The 17,887-nt window shown below is 45.0% G+C and overlaps 1 protein-coding gene across 1 annotated transcript in view; it reads right to left on the reverse strand.

The window, feature by feature from the left end:
- Nucleotides 1–614: 614 nt before the first annotated feature.
- Nucleotides 615–17,887, reverse strand: part of LOC112074869 (serine/threonine-protein kinase Nek6-like) — a 55,590-nt gene continuing 38,317 nt past the window's right edge. The window contains exons 3-6 of the mRNA XM_070440699.1: nucleotides 11,117–11,245; nucleotides 10,552–10,614; nucleotides 2,776–2,899; nucleotides 615–663 (exon numbers count right to left, since the gene is read on the reverse strand). Coding sequence (XP_070296800.1) covers nucleotides 2,822–2,899; nucleotides 10,552–10,614; nucleotides 11,117–11,245 — 270 coding nt within the window. The 3' untranslated portion in view covers nucleotides 615–663; nucleotides 2,776–2,821. The remainder of the gene's footprint in view (nucleotides 664–2,775; nucleotides 2,900–10,551; nucleotides 10,615–11,116; nucleotides 11,246–17,887) is intronic.

A 17,887-nucleotide genomic window follows, 5' to 3' on the forward strand; every position in this document is an offset into this window, starting at 1 on the left:
AAGTCTCAACTGTCAACAGGGAGTGAATGAGGCGACTGTGCCGGGATGTTGGCCGTTCTATGGGCAGTTAGTTCCGTCTGTCCAGTGACTTGTGATTCTTGTTTTGCGTCATGCTTAAGTATTGTTATTGGTTTTCATTGCGCAGGTCGTGAGTTGATTATCGGGATTTTGTCTGCCTAGAAGGTCTCATGCCGACTTGCGTTCGTGCCGTCGAGTACACTCTCTTCACATGTTGGACAGTTGATGACTGGTGTTTTGGCTTGGACAAAGTGATGTCCCTGTTAGTGTAGATATGGTTGTAAGATTGTGATACCGAGAAGGCGGAGAGGGGGAGAGGAAGAGACTGATTAAAAAAGGGGGAAACGGCACGAAGGGGGGGTAATTAGAGAAGTTATTATGAGTTGAAGGAAAGTGAGAGAGGAAGAGGAGTTTGTAATGAGAGATAGTGGGTTGGATTTACACGCGGTGCAGTGAAACTCTGACGGGAGTGCATGGTGGCACGTACAGGCAGACGTGCAAAGTATTGTACAATAAAGATTGGGGTCGTTTGCTGGGGGATATAGAAGAGAACGTAATGCAGGGATAATAGTGCTATTTTGCTCCCGCTTGAGTAGTATTGTCCTCTCTGGGATGAAGGACGCGCTCTGTACTTCTTTAAAGGTGCTGTAGCGAGAGATCGAGAAGGAGAATCAGGAAATAAGACAGAACACACGAAGCTGTGGTGAAAGCTCTGGGATTCTCTGCGTCTCTCTCCTCGTCATCAACACACACAGCACACACTACATGCATCACGACACAGTCTGAACAGGCACACACACACACACACACACACCACATCTGCGTGGTGCAGCACACAAGTGGTCACACACACACTAGCACACAACACAGTCACACACACAGCCACATATCCCACAAGAGCCGCAACGCCACAACACATCCCACAAACACACATTCACTTGCCCGTGTCTCCGTCTCTCCCTAATCCAGAGTGCTCAAACAGCATGCGTTGCTCGCCGCAAGAGACCCCGGCGCTGGATTTCAATGATCAGAGTTACAGCCGCCCAAAGAGCGGTGCGGAAAACATCTAAAGAAGTCGATTCTGGTGCATTTACTATTTACCCTGTTATTTAGTGTGTAATGAGAAGCCGATTTTGGGAAGAGGGTAGCGAGGAGAGGTTAGAGAGGTAACGAGAGATTGAACTACTGCTCGAGCCGCACAGGGAGAGCCTAAGCACCTAATTAACAAATGGGAATCATGGCTTTAAGTTTACTACGGCCAAAGAGCTTTGTTTTAGTAGGCCCGCAAAACAACAAAGTGGTATAGTATTGTGTTTCTTTCACTTTGTTTTTCCAATCCCCCAACTTCTTCAGTTTTTTTGGAGATTAAACATCCTTTTTTAATTACAAGGACATTTTGCCCGCCAGCTAAGAATAGTTGTTTTCGACTGTGATCTGCATAACATATTGGTTGAGATTGAGAGCTTCTGGATTTAGGGTAATCCTCTCTTGTAGCATGCATTGGATAGATGATGCCTTTAGAATGAGGGATAAGACAAGAATTAAAGGTCAAACTGAAGATTGGGGAAAGTTGGGATCAATTTGGGATTTGTTAAATACTTGTTTTGGGGACAGAGAGGAGATAGAAGAAGGCACAGACGGACAAGCGAGAGGGACAATGATTGAGGGAAACGAAGCAAGGTTAGAAAGAAAAAGGCAGAGGAATAAAGAAGAGCGAGGAAGAAAGAAAAAGAGAGGAAAAAGAGAGACAAGGAGAGGATCAGAGAGAACAAGGAGAGGCAAAGAGAGAACTGAGAAAAGGAAAGAGGAAAAGAATGACGAGGAGGAGGAAAGAGAGAGACGAGGAGAGGAAAAAGAGAGGGAAAGAGAGACAAGGAGAGGAACAGACCGGACAAGAGAGGAAAGGAGAAGACGAGAAAAGGAAAAGAGGAAAGAGATGAACGAGGAGAGGAAAGAAGATGACGAGGAGAAGGAAAAAGAGAGTAGAACGAAGGAGAGGAAAAAGAAGAGCGAGGAAGGAGGAAAAAGGGAGATGACGCGAGGAGAGGAAGAAGGAGACGAGGAGAGGAAAGACGGAGACGAGGAAGGACGGGAAAATAGACGATGGAGCAGGAAAAGAGAAACGAGGAGAGGAAAGAAAGAGCTGAGGAGGGAGGAAAGAGAGAAGACGAGGAGAGGAAAAAGAGAGATGAGGTAAGAGACAAAGATGGCGGAGAGGGAAAGGTGGAGAGATGAGGAAAGGATTGATGTGGAGGAATATTATGTTTTTATGTGTGGGTGTTGTGTGTGTGTGTGTGTGTGTGTGTGTGGTGTTGTGTGTATGTGTGTGTGTGGTGTGGGTGTGTGTGTGTGTGTGTGTGTGTGGTGTGTGTGTGTTTGTGTGATGGGCGTGACAGCGTCACAGGCCGGTGGTAGGTACAGTAGAGGCCTAAGGAGAGGTTTGTGTCTGTCAGAGCAGGCTGTCAAGAGCCTGGGGGACGTCTTCCTCATCTCCTCTCCCCTGGTCTAAGTAGCTCTCCTTCATCTCTCTCTCATTTGCTCCTCTCGCCTGATCTCTGTCTCTCTCACACACACACAGCACATCCCCGCTCTCCCCCTCCCAACTATCCTCTCTCCTGGCCCTGTCCATGCCGCATGCAGACGAGCCAAGGTGTAATGTTATTCAAACCCCTGAAGGTTTAAGCCTCATCCTGCCATGCACCACCTGTAGACCCAGCCAACCAGTGACGGCAGTCGGTGGTCCTGAACCCATCTCACCTTGAATCATTACTGAGAGGAAGGTCGCCTGGCAATCGCCCAGCTCTCAGCAAGATGTGTGGTCTCGTTGTCCTCGATGAAGGAGGTCCAGGTACTTGGAATCAACGTTGGGGTGGTTCAAATGCTGCTGTGAGGAGGGAAGAAAACAGCATGCCAGTTCAGGTTCTAACAGGTCATTGTCCTGTTTGAGAAGATGAAGGTTTTCTTATCTCAAATCAAGATGAACCAAACTGTCCAGTGTAGACCAAGGTTAACATGTCTTGTTGTCCTCACTCAAAATGTATTAAACATGTCCCCCCTGGACAAAAATAGTCACAGTACTAGAGGTCGACGCGATTATGGTTGTTCAATCGCGTAACCGATAAGCTGATTATTGGAGGGCCAAAAAAAAGCCGATACTTGGCGATTAATCGGTACGATTATTTTATTTGTTTATTTTGTAATATGACAATTGGTTTGAAAGAAAATCAACTGTGGGAAGCAACATTATTAGGAATGGAAGACATACAGACCACTGATAATTCCTCGAACTGGGGCTCCAGCGCAGATCTCCTCCGTGGGGTCAAAATGTCACAAGAACGGTGGCACAAATCCCAGAACCACAGGGGGACCAGTGAATGACCTTGCAGAAAGCTGGGACCAAAGTAACAAAGGCCTACCACCAGCAAGGGAAATGAAGATGAAACGGTGGCTGGGTCTTTCAGCATGACATGATCCAAACAGACACATACTGCCGGGGCACGAAGGAGTGGCTTCGTAAGAAGATTTCAAGGGTCTGGAGAGTGGCCTAGAAGTCCTCCCAGATTCAACACCAATGGAAATATGTCTGGAGGGAGTTGAAAGTCCGTGGTGTGCCCAGCAACAGCCGGCAAAACATCAAACTGCTCTAGAGGAGATCTGCAGTGGGGAATGGGCAATACCAGCGAAGTGTGTGAAAACCTTGTGAGAGACTGTAAGAAAGTATTTGACGGCTCTGTCATTGCAACAAAGGGTTTAAAGTATTGAGATAGAACTTTTGTTTATTGAACCAAATCTTATTTTTCCTACCATAATTTGCAAATAAAATGTAATAAAAATCCCTACAATGTGATTTTTCTGGATTTTTTTCTCATTTTGTGCGCTTGTCATAGTTGAAGTGTACATATATGAATCATGTTACGGCCTCTCATCTGCATTTTTAAAGCTGGGGAACTTGCAACAATTGGTGGTGACTAAATAACTTTTTATGTTATGGGCCCACTGTATCATTCACTCAGAAAATCCTGAAGCGTATAGGGTTGGGAGTAGGAAAACAGGATCATACCTATAGCAATCTACCTAAGGGTGTGTTGTGTGTGTGTGTGTGGTGTTGCGGTCCGGGTAAGTGTTAATGGTGAATTAGATATAGTGTTGGTTGCCGATGAGCCTGTGCACATATTTACGTGTGTGTGTGTGGTGTGTGTGTGTGTGTGTGTGGTGTGGGTGTGGTGTGTGTGTGTGTGGTGTGTGTGTGTGTGTAGTGTGTGGTATGTGGTGTGTGTGTGTGTGTGTGGGTGTGTGTGTTGTGTGTGTGTGTGTGTGTGTGATGTGTGTGTGTGCCTTATTTCGTTGTATAGAAGTTCAAATGCAACAGACTCTGAGACAGAGCTTTGATCTGGTACTGGGTATTCCCTGTATGTAGTCCACATTGATACTGGTACTGGTACTCCTGTATATTACTCCAACATTGATCTGGTACTGGTATTCCCTGTATGTAGCGTCAATTGATCTGGTACTGCCCTGTAAAATGTGCTCCACATTGGATCTGGTAACTGGTTACTCCCTGTATATAACTTCCACATTGATCCTGGTACTTGGTATTCCCTTGTAATAGTAGCTTCCACATTGATCTGGTACTGGTACTCCCTGTAATATAACTTCACATTGATTTTGGTCTGGTATTCCCTGTATGTTAGCTCCACATTGATCTGGTACGGTAATTCCTGTATACTACTCCACATTGATTGGTAACTGGTATTCTCTGTATGGAGCTCCACAATAGTGGATCTAGGTTCTGATATTTCCTGTATATTAGTCCATTGATCTGTATTCCCTGTATTAATAGCTCCCTTGATCTGGAACTGGTACTTCCCTGTTATGGAGGCTCCACGATTTGATTGGTACTGGTACTCCCTGTATGGAGCTCCACATTGGATCTGGTACTGGGTATTGTACCTGTATATAGCTGCCATTGGTCTGGTATTGGCCCTGTATATAAGCTCCACTATTGTGAATCTGGGTACTGATCGTATTTCCCGTGTGACTGTAGCTCCACATTGATTCTGGTATTCCTGTATGTAGTCTCCAATGATCTTGGTATTCCCATGTATGGAGCTCCACATTGATTCTGGTACCTTGAATAGATCCCTGTATGGGCTCCACATGTTGATCTGGTACTGGTATTCCGCTGTATGGAGCTCACATTTGATGCTGGCTACTGATATCGGCCTGTAAATGGAGTGCACATTGATCTGGTCTGATACTCCCTGTATGGAGCTCCACATTGAATCTGGTACTGAATCACTCTCCTGTATGGAGCCTCCACATTGATTGGTCTGGTATTGCCTGTAAATGGAGCTCCACATTGATCGGTAGGGTACCATGTAAGCTCCATGATGTCTACTCCTGGTATGGACTCACATTGATCTGGTACTGGAGATCTTCCTGTTGGGACCAAATGGAGCCGTCTCCTGTATGGCCACATTTGATCTGGTACTGGTATTCACTGTATAATAGCTCCACATTGATGCTGGTACTGGTATTGTATGGAGCTCCCACATTGATTGGTCTTGGTATTCCTGTATCAAGCCTCCACATTGATCTGGTCTGGGTACTATCCCTGTATGTATAGCTCCAAATTGGATTCTGGTACTGGGTATTTCTGTATGGGAGCTTCCACATTGAGTACTGGTTAACTGATACTCCCTGTATGAGCTCCACATTGATTTGGTACTGGTATTCTGTATATGCTCCACATTGATCTGGTAATGGTATTTCTTGTATGTACGTCCACATATTGGTATATTCTGTTGGTCCCAGTGATCTGTGTATACTGTATGTCCTGGTACCAACTAGTAGCTCCATCCTCAGTATTTTATTTAACTCTTGTGTATTTTTTCAATTAAACCTGTTTATTATTATTTTTAAACTTCTGCTTAGTTGGGAAGAGCTCGTAAGCTTTTCACGGGAAAGCAACACAACATTCCTCAGAAATGCAACCTAAACGCATGATTACAGCCTGCTGGCTAAGATAGGAAGTAATCTCTCGGCCTGTTTTTATACATGTACTGTACTGGTACTATACAGCCTCTTAAAAACACATTAGAGCCTGCCTGGCTAGATAGGAAAAAGTATCTCTCGGCCTGTTTTATACATGTACCTGTGTACCTGTACTATAACAGCCCTCTTAAAACACATTAGAGCCTGCCTGGCTAGTTATGAAGAATCTCTCGGCCTGTTTTATACATGACTGGGTATCTGTACTATACAGCCTCTTAAAACACATTAGAGCCTGCTGGCTAGATAGGAAGTATCTCTCGGCTGTTTTATACATGTACTGTACTGTACTATACAGCCTCTTAAAAACAAATTAGAAGCCTGCTGGCTAGATTAGGAAAGTAATCTCTCGGCCTGTTTTATACATGTACTGTACTGTACAATACGGCCCTCTTCTTAAAACACCATTAGACCCGCTAGCTAGCCTCTTAAAACACCCCCCCCCCACCCATATGGATCAATAGGTGTCTAGGAAGACAGATATTCATATATCATACTGTATCATACTGTGTGTGTGTGTGTGTGTGTGTGTGTGTGTGTGTGTGTGTGTGTTGTGTGTGTGTGGTGTGTGTGGTGTGGTGTGTGTGTGTTGTGTGTGTGGTGTGTGTGTGTGTGTGTGTGTGTGGTGTGTGTTTGTGAGAAGTGTGTGTTGTGATCAGTGGTTATATTTGTAAGTTGGGTGCCGGAATAGGTGGCCGGAATAAAAAGTGAGCCCGAGAGAGGGGTGACCTGGGGGGCTCAGAGGTACCGGAATGCATAACAAAAAAAACGTTATAATAAAGCATCGCATTCATTATCACTTTTTCTTGCTGAAATAGAGGAGTAAGAGTAGAGGAGCTTGCAGAAATTGCAAAACATGGGGGGGGGGGATGGTAGCCTTTATAAATGCATTTCATGCAATGCTACATCATTTTTAGATGGCTGGAGACTTTAGCAGAATATGTTTTAATATAGCACAAATGATGGAATGACAAGGCTACTTTGACACTAACAAACTGAGTGAATCTGGGATAATAAAAACGGACACTGGTCTTTAAAACCATCAATAGGCTAGACCTAGGAGTGTGGAGACACATATTGTACTGTATGAGGAGGAAGTTCTAGTCTAAAAAAAGCTTTCCAAATTTCACTGACTCACTCACCAATGATACGCAGCTCACTCACAGTCGATGGCCGATAAAGCTTGTGCCAAAAACGCTATCTCAAATCAAATGTTATTTGTCACATGCGCCGAATACAACAGGTGTAGACCTTAGCCGTGGAAATGCTTACTTACAAGCCTTAGCCAACAATGCAGTTCAAAGAAATCCACAACAATCACACCAACAATGGCCACGAGTTGGTCTATATAGGCTAGCTACAATGTTGCGCAATTCTTAGAATATCAGGTACGTTTTCACATTATATGTTCTTTAGGGGCAGGAGAATTACAGAGGGAGTCAAATAGGTTTTACGAACGAAACAGTCCAAAACTGAGAGGTGCCGGATCCGGTTCCGGTAGGATCCGGCTCAAAATTAAGCACTGGTTGTGATGTACTCCTTTATCACGACAGACAACACACACACACACACACACACAACACACACCACACACACACACACACACAACACACACACACCACACACACACACACACACACACACACACACACACACACACACACACCACACACACACTGTCAGTCTTCTTGTATGCTAATCTGACCCACTCTTCCTGACAGGGGTCTCTGCCCCACAGATGCACAACTTCAAGTCCCTGTCATAAACTCCACTTTACCGCCCGGCCGCCTCGCACGGCCTGCACCAAAACAAATGCACCCTGATGATGATGACAACAAACCACTTTAATTTATGCCACCGTAAAACCCACTGCCAGCGCAGCCGCCAATCACTCCGGGAGGCGTTACAAGCAGCAGATGGGGCGTGTGATTTGACGGGTCGTTAAAGTGACAGGCGGCATTGACAGGCGAGCGGGATCAAGGACCTGACAGGGCACCTCCCTCCTTCCCTCCTTTTTCTTCTCCCTCTCTTTCTTTCTCGTCCTCTCATGGCTTTTTCTGTGGCTGTCCCTCCTCCACACCTTGCGATGACATAAAACGCCACACACACACACTCGACTCTAAACAGAGCTTCACAGCCAGCGTGAGATGACAGCAAAACCACTTGGAGTGTCAGAACAGAGGCTCTCTTTGATCCCGTACAATGACAAAGAGTAAACACACACACGTGAACAGACGGAGGACTATACGCACTTAACGATACTCCAAACACAGGTGTGCATAAGTGTGTGTGTGTGTGTGTGGTGTGTGTGTGTGTGTGTGTGTGTGTGTGTGTTGTGTGTGTGTGGTGTGTGTGTGGTGTGTGTGTGTGTGTGTGTGGTGTGTGTGTGTGTGTGATATATATAGATATATATACAGTACCAGTCAAAGTTTTTGGACACACTTACTCATTCAAGGGTTTTTTCTTTATTTTACTATTTTAGACATTGTAGCATAATATGAAGACATCAACACTTTGAAAACACATATGGAATCATGTAGTTACCAAATAACTGTTTAAATATATTTTATATCTGAGATTCTTCAAAGTAGCCACCCTTTTTGATGAACAGCTTGGCATTTCTCAACCAGCTTCACCTGGAATGCTTTTCCAACAGTCTTGAAGGAGTTCCCACATATGCTTGAGCACTTGTTGGCTGCTTTTCCTTCACCCTGCGGTCCAAATCATTCCAAACCATCTCAATTGGGTTGAGGTCGGGTGATTGTGGATGCCAGGTCATCTGATGCAGCACTCCATCATCTCCTTCCTTGGTCAAAAAACCTTACACAGCATGGAGGTGTGTTTTGGGTCATTGTCCTTTTGAAAAACAAATTAGTCCATTAAGCCGCAAACCAGATGGGATGGAGTTTCGCTGCAGAATGCTGCGGTAGCCATTATGGTTAAGTCTGCCTTGAATTCTAAATAAATCACAGACAGTGTCACCAGCAAAGCACCCCCACACCATCACACCTCCTCCTCCATGCTTCACGGTGGGAACCAACACAGGCAGAAGATCATCCTTTCACCTACTTTGTTGTTTCTCACAAAGACACATCGTTTGGAACCAAAAATCTCACATTTGGACTCATCAGACCAAAGGACAGATTTCTACCGGTCTAATGTCCATTGCTCGTGTTTCTTGGCCCAAGCAAGTCTCTTCTTCTTACTGGTGTCCTTTAGTAGTGGTTTCTTTGCAGCAATTTGACCATGAAGGCCTGATTCACGCAGTCTCCTCTGAACAGTTGATGTTGAGATGTGTCTGTTACTTGAACTCTGTGAAGCAATTATTTGGGCTGCAATTTCTGAGGCTGGCAACTCTAATGAATTTATGCTCTGCAGCAGAGGTAAGTTTCCTGTGGCGGTCCTAATGAGAGCTAGTTTCATCATAGCGCTTGATGGTTTTAGCGACTGCACTTGAAGAAACTTTCGAAGTTCTTGAAATTTTCCGGATTGACTGACCTTCATGTCTTAAAGTCATGATGGACTGTTGTTTCTCTTTGCTTATTTGAGCTGTTCTTGCTATAATATGGACATTGTCTTTTACCAAATAGGGCTATCTTCTGTATACCAACCCTACATTTTCACAACACAACTGATTGGCTCAAACGCATTAAGAAGGAAATTTACTTTTAACAAGGCACACCTGTTAATTGAAATGCATTCCAGGTGACTACCTCATGAAGCTGGTTGAGAGAATGCCAAGAGTGGTGCAAAGCTGTAATCAAGGCAAAGGGTGGCTACTTTGAAGAATCTCAAATATAAAATATATTTTGATTTGTTTAACAATTTTTTGGTTACTACATGATACCATATGTGTTATTTCATCGTTTTGACTTCTTCACTATTATTCTACAATGTCGAAAATAGTAAAAATGAAGAAAAACCCTTGAATGAGTAGGTGTGTCCAAACTTTTGACTGGTACTGTATATACATCTGCCACTGATCAAGCCTGTATGTGTGTGTCAATGAATGTGTTTACATGACTGTGTGTATTATTAACTACAAACACATACATTGACACAGTCCCACTCACAGTCACAACCACACAAAGGCTGCCCCAACACACACGTTCGGCCCAGATCCTGTGACAAAGGGCCATAGCATTCTAAAACCTTACCATTTCACTGGCACAAGACTCAAGCACCCTGACACCCTCATCTCTAAAATGCTTCCTTACCTACACCTGCTGGATTCAAGTGCATCCTACAGTTAAACCAGATGATAAGAAACCCCTGAAGAGACCAAGCCAGAGAGAATCTTAATTTCATTTCTTTGATTCCTCACGTTCTCTCTCCTTGCCTCCTTTTCAAAACCGATTGGATGAGGAACCTCTGACCTTCTCATCCAATGGGTTTTGAGAAAGAGGCGAGGAAAGAGGCCTCAAGGAATCAAGGAAATGCAATTGAGATTCACCCCCTGAGAAAGAATTCCACCAGCCTTACCTTCAGCAGGTCAATCTCCTTGATGCAGTCCTGGCGAGCCTTGGCGTCCATCATTTCAAATATCTAAAGAAAAGAACAACGAAGTTTGTAACGTTATCCGACTGCATTGTCAGAGGTATTCCATAGAATCCTCAGCCAGCTCTAACACATAACCCCAGTGCCCAGCGTAAACCCAGTGATCTTCACGTCTAGTCCTGTAGAGCAGAAGTGTGTCTAGGCCTCTGATCCAAACACTAACCAACATGGTTCAGTGGTTTCTAGCATTAGGCTGGGGAAAAAAACTGCACACACTGTGGCCTTCCTGGTCCAGACGTGAACCACACTGCCTTTGCCAACCCTTGGCTGTATCTCAATAGTCCTTGATTAGCACTGATGTGAAAGGACGATGTCAGTGAAACAAATAGCTGGTTTGGTATCGCCAGGTATTCACCATATCGTCTTCCCTTTTCTATGTTTCACAGAACAGTGCACATGAAGGAGGGGAGACAAGGAGAGGAAGCCAATTTAAACTACTGAGATGTACCTATAGAGTAAATGCCTAAAAGGATAGGACTCAATATAGTACCTGGACTTTCTTCAGAGCCACATGCTGGCCCTCCAGAAGGTAGGTGGCTTTGTAGACCTCGCTGAACTGGCCCCGGCCAATCTTCTTCTCAATGCGGAAGTTGGCCAGCGTGCAGCAGTACTGGTGGCTCTGCACGTTTTTCAGTGAGGGGAAGAAGAATGGACAGTTTTAGTTAGGGAGAAATACTGTAGTAACCTGTTGAGAGAGAAGGTTCATATGTCCATGTTGGCTTGGATAGGATTGGCACATCTATTGATGTGCGTGAGTGACACTTTTCTGGGATTTGAATGAATGTGCCTTAATATCACTCAGGTGAGTTATTCATATAAACAGTGGCACTAACATTTGACAATGGCTACAGTTTTCTCCAAGGTTGGACATACATGCTCTGGTATGTCTGTATCATCCTTGAGCGACACAACAGTAACTAAAACCCATCGGAAAAATGTAGAAGAGTAGCAAACGTTTCTGTGTACTAAAAATGTCTGTCAGTTCGAGGAACCAATCTCAGCAAAAAAATAAGCGTCCACTCACTGTCAACTGCGTTTATTTTCAGAAACCTTAACATCTGTAAATATTTGTATGAACATAACAAGATTCAACAACTGAGACATAAACTGAACAAGTTCCACAGACATGTGACTAACAGAAGTTGAATAATGTGTACCTGAACAAAGGGGGTCAAAAAAGCCCTCACCCTCCGAGCCCTCACCCTCCGATCCAACAGGTCCCAGACGTGCTCAATGGGATTGAGATCCGGGCTCTTCGCTGGCCATGGCAGAACACTGACATTCCTGTCTTGCAGGAAATCACGCACAGAACGAGCAGTATGGCTAGTGGCATTGTCATGCTGGAGAGGCATGTCAGGATGAGCCTGCAGGAAGGGTACCACATGAGGGAGGAGGATGTCTTCCCTGTAAAGCACAGCGTTGAGATTGCCTGCAATGACAACAAGCTCAGTCCGATGATGCTGTGACACACCGCCCCAGACCATGACGGACCCTCCACCTCCAAATCGATACCGCTCCAGAGTACAGGCCTCGGTGTAACGCTCATTCCTTCAACGATAAACACGAATCCGACCACCACCCCTGGTGAGACAAAACCGCGACTCGTCGGTGAAGAGCACTTTTTGCCAGTCCTGTCTGGTCCAGCGACGGTGGGTTTGTGCCCATAGGTGACGTTGTTGCCGGTGATGTCTGGTGAGGACCTGCCTTACAACAGGCCTACAAGCCCTCAGTCCAGCCTCTCTCAGCCTATTACGGACAGTCTGAGCACTGATGGAGGGATTGTGCGTTCGGGTGTAACTCGGGCAGTTGCTGTTGCCATCCTGTACCTGTCCCTCAGGTGTGATGTTCGGATTTACCGATCCTGTGCAGGTGTTGTTACACGTGGTCTGCCACTGCGAGGACAGTCAGCTGTCCGCCCTGTCTCCCTGTAGCGCTGTCTTAGGCGTCTCACGGTATGGACATTGCAATTTGTTGCCCTGGCCACATCTGCAGTCCTCATGCCTCCTTGCAGCATGCCTAAGGCACATTCATGCAGATGAGCAGGGACTCTGGGCATCTTTCTTTTGGTGTTTTTCAGAGTCAGTAGAAAGGCCTCTTTAGTGTCCTAAGTTTTCAGAACTGTGACCTTAATTGCCTACCGTCTGTAAGTGTCTTAACGACCGTTCCTTTTGTGCATGTTCATTAATTGTTTATGGTTCATTGAACAAGCATGGCAAACAGTGTTTAAATCCTTTACAATGAAGATCTGTGAAGATATTTGGATTTTTACGAATTATCTTTGAAAGACAGGGTCCTGAAAAAGGGACGTTTATTTTTTTGCTGAGTTTATATGGCACAGCTAAGGGTCCGCAAGTCACTCAGTCACTCCGTAAAAGATTCTCACTCATACTGTATCACAGTGTTGACACTGGCTAACATGCTGACTATAGACAAGGCTGAAAATATAGTTCAGTTTGTCTTCCATTTACACAGAGCATCAGTCATTCACACAGTACATGTACCCAGCCAACCAAATGTTCCTGACCATGTCACATTTCAGGTTCCAATTCAAATCAGTTCACACAACAATGTGCCTTCTGTATACAGTTCCATAGTGGCCACTGTCACACCCAGGTTTCTAGGGCAAGATGGTTTCTATGGCAAGATGGTTTCTAGGGCAAGGTTGTTTCTATGGCAAGATGGTTTCGAGGGCAAGATGGTTTCTATGGCAAGAAGGTTTCTAGGGCAAGATGGTTTCTAGGGCAATAAGTTTTCTAGGGCAAGATGGTTTCTAGGGCAAGATGGATTCTAGGGCAAGAAGGTTTCTAGGGCAAGATGGTTTCTAGGGCAAGATGGTTTCTAAGGGCAAGATGGTTTCTAGGGAAGTATGGTCTCTAGGGCAAGATGGTTTCTAGGGCAAGAGGATTCTTAGGGCAAGAAGGTTTCTAGGGCACAGATGGTTTCTAGGGCAAGATGGTTTCTAGGGCAAGAAGGATTGCACTAGGGCAAGAAGGTTTCTAGGGCAGATGGTTTCTAGGGCAAGAAGGATTCTAGGGGCAAGAAGGTTTCGTAGGGCAAGATGGTTTCTAGGGCAAGAAGGTTTCTAGGGCAAGATGGTTTCTAGGGCAAGATGGATTCTAGGGCAAGATGGTTTCTAGGGCAAGAATGTTTCTAGGGCAAGATAAAATGCTGAGAGGAAAGTATCTCCCTTTATGCCACTTAAAAGACACTTTTATCCATGCGATCCAAATGGGAATTGAACCCACAACCTTGGTATTGCTAGTGTCACACTCTTACCAACTGAGCGACATAAGACCAGCGTAGCTGGGTGGTTCAGTTGGTAAATCAAAGCATCTGTGGTCCTTTCTGTACCACCGGTCTGTCTCGGTGGCACAAGCCTCCCAACGGCTTTCCTTTTTGACAGACAGCCAGACGTTATTGATGCCATTTGTAATTGCCGTAATTGTTTCGAGGGGAGGGCTGGGGTGTGTCTGTGTGTGTCGATGCTAATACTGAGCGACACAAACCCTGGGTGACACACACTCTGATGCTTGGCGTCATGGAATATTCCCAGCTGCTCATTTACATATGCGCTGACCCAGATTAGCATGCTCTATTACAGAGTGCCACTGCTAATTAGAGCTAGCCTGATATGCTAATATGCTAGCCGGGCTGCTATCCTTACCTAGATTAGTCATTATATAACCCCATACTCCAAAACTGTGGCTCTGTCATATTTGGTATAACACTACCTACAACTGTTATTGTTCTTGTTTCCATCAATTAATTACAAAACAATAGAGGAGAAATCTGTGTCATTGACGAGTGACAAGTTGTTTGTGAAGTAAACCTCACTAGTAGTGGGATGCTTTAAAAAGTACTAGGATATGCAGACTTACATCCCCCAAACATTGATTACATCTCCTCAAACCTGGGGTCCATTCAACACACCTGAGCTGACGGGGCAGAGTTCAGAGCCTGCCCTTACAGAGCATGACCCGGAGCAAGAGGGCATTCTGTTCTGCTCCATTCATCCAGGATGGGTTCAGACAAACATGGCAGGACAGCAAGGAGGTTTGCTCTGCTCACTAAATACATACACTTCTACTATGCTTGAGTTGGAGAGTCATGTCCTTTAGAATTTATCTTTACATGTTTGTAATGCAACTTGGGCCACACTACGTGTTAACAATAACTTGAACTGGAATGCACATGGTACTTTGTCCCCCTGTTTGTTTCTAGGGCCTAGTATGGACAGCTGAGAGTGTTGAAGTTATCCTCTCAGTGCTCGGTGGGCTGACCAAAGACAGCAACAGCCTAATACTGGACTGGACTAGCCAGACCTGTCTATACTATCTGGTTTGCCTTTGATGAATTCTGATATTCTCTGTGCTGAATCGAATGTGATTCACAGTGGGTTTCAACAGGAACAATGTTCAACTGTTCTTTATCACAAGATTTACAAACCCTTGCCTCCCGAGTGGTGCAATGGTCTAAGGCACTGCATCACAGTGTTGTGGCATCACTACAGCCTGGGGTTTGATCCCAGGCTGTGCCATGACCAGGAGACTCATAGGGCGGCGCACAATTGGCCTGCATGTCCTGTTCAATTACATTGTGGTCCAGTGCTGTCTTAAACAATGGCTTTCATTTGAACCTATCATCTACTATGAAACAACAACAGCGAATAAAAATGTAGGTTTTATCTACCATACTCGATCTGGCATTCACTTGTCAGCATCGATACGTCAACAAAACGTATCCTTGACTCAATGGGGTCTTTGTTCCTTGAATGTGCATCACAAAAAAGGCCTGAAGTTAACATTAAATCATTACATACCATAAAGCCAAATTCTATTTTTCTTTCTTTTTCTCAATTCCTCTCACTGGCCAAGAAAAATCTCAGGGGCTGCATATTACTCCTGACATTCAAGAGGGTTTAGCCATTCATTGGGCTATTGAAACAGTAGAGCATGCCCTTTGGATTACTGGGGGGGACTTAATACACTGCTCAAAACCGAGAGAGAGAGAGAGAGAGAGAGAGAGAGAGAGAGAGAGAGAAGAGAGAGAGAGAGAGAGAGAGGAGAGAGAGAGAGATGAGAGAGAGAGAGAGAAGGAGAGAGAGAGAGAAGGAGAGAGAGAGAGAGAGAGGAGAGAGAGAAGAGAGAGAGAGAGAGAAGAGAGAGAGAGAGAGAGAGAGGAGAGAGAGAAGAGAGAGAAGAGAGAGAGAGGAGAGGAAGAGAGAGAGATGAGAGAGAGGAGAGAGAGAGAGAGAGAGAGAGAGAGGGAGAGAGAGAGAGAAGAGAGGAGAGAGAGAGAGAGAGAGAGAGAGAGAGAGAGAGAGAGAGAGAGGAGAGCGGAGAGAGAGAGAGAGAGAGAGAGAGAGAGAGAGGAGGTAGAGAGAGAGAGAGAGAGAGAGAAGATAGAGAGAGGAGAGAGAGAGAGAGAGGAGAAGATGAGGGAGAGAGAGGGAGAGAGAAGAGGAGGCGAGAGAGAGGAGAGGAGAGAAGAGAGGAGAGAGAGAGAGAGAGAAGGGAGGAGAGAGAAGAAGGAGAGAGAGAGAGAGAGAGACGAGAAGAGAGAGATTATAGAGTCAAAGCCCTTAACTTCCCTCCAGCTCCCAGCTTTCAGCTCTCTGCTCCAATCAACATGTGCTTCATCACTTTGTACTGCACTGACGGCGAGAGCCGGGGTGACTGGAAAAGCTCTTACAGACTCTCAATAAGCTCCTAACTCTATCAATCATTTCTTTCCCTCTTTCTTTTCTTTTTACGTTCTCCTGGCCTTTGGAGCGGTCATAAAATCAGCATCAAGAGAAACAAATGGCTTTGCCATAACGGATCTCACGAGTCTTGAGACGCTATATAGCTAATCCAGAGTGACGTTGGCTTGATTGGTCTTTGGGCTCGTTGGGCTGTGGTGTTACTCAAGTACTCTTCGCTAGCTGCTTGCAGTGGCGTGACGTGCTGTGTCAGCATTGGCAGCGCCTTGCTGCAGTGATTGTGGGAGACTCCCTGATGATGTTCAAGGGTTGGCCGCAGAAATGCGCAATTTGTTGTAAGCGGTCGATTCCCTGTATTTAGGTGGAGGGTGACTGGTATAATGACTTGACACAGATTAATGCTGTTAGGGAACTTTTTATAAAATGTTGTAAAACCCTCAACAAACAAAATTAAAAGACCATCGATACCATCAATACTGAAGTAATTGAGGTGAACATTTTCAGTCACCAAATTCTTAACTTCAGTGGCTTCTGTGCTTCAGTGCTATAATCTGTGGCACAAACGCTGTAGTTTGACCCTCTCATCACATTTAAAACCCCAACTATAGGGAGGAAGGAAGAAGGGGTAGAGGTGGTCAGAGAGTGCCACCAATGGAAAATGATGATGGCATTACGCTAAACGAACAGGTTTTCATCTTCTTCCTATCACCGTTAGCAGATGTTCAATATCATTGGCTAATTGCACTTAACCTATGTAATGACAGGACTCCGCACCGCGCCACTAAGTAACACAACAACATCCCATTACCTCACTATCAAGCCGGCACAACAATTTGTACATAATCGCCCTCACGCAGTTGAAGCCAATGAATGGCATTAAGGCTAATTTCTTCAACAATTACCACTCATTATGTGCAGAGTCAGAGCAGGCTTTGACTTACTGTTAAATGACGGTGTTGCTAAGATAGTCTCTACTACTATGTAGTTGGGAGTGACACCTGCTTGCCTACGGTCATAGCTCTCTGTGATGTCAAGGGCTTCCGTGCAAACCTGAGCTGTTTTTTTTCCATCCAGTCAATCATCTTAAGTCCTTCTATGCTCTTTGAAGCATTGTGAAATGCATTTTGCGTTTATCTATTAGCATTACACTTAGGTCTGAAAACAACAGCGACAAACAAACAACAGACAAATTATTTGATGTTGTAAAATTAAAAAAAATGAACTGGAATTAGTTTATTCAAAAGCAGACATGATGCCAACAGCGGCGCGCCCACACACACAACAAAAACACCAACACCACACACCAACACACAACACACACACACACACACACACACACACACACCACCACACAACCACACACCAACACACACACACACACACACACCACTCACACACAACCAGTGGTAGACTAGAATATGACGTCTCACTGATCTTGCCCAGGCATCTTGTAGAGTTCTTGTTCTGGTGTCTAGGTTGTGCTGGTGATGGCTGTTCTGTGCCTCCATGGTGGACTTACAGTACCAGGCCCTTCACCCCTGGTAGAGACAAGAGACAGAA

This window comes from Salvelinus sp. IW2-2015, unplaced genomic scaffold (assembly GCF_002910315.2).
Source record: "Salvelinus sp. IW2-2015 unplaced genomic scaffold, ASM291031v2 Un_scaffold2854, whole genome shotgun sequence".
In the NCBI taxonomy this organism is placed as follows: domain Eukaryota; kingdom Metazoa; phylum Chordata; class Actinopteri; order Salmoniformes; family Salmonidae; genus Salvelinus; species Salvelinus sp. IW2-2015.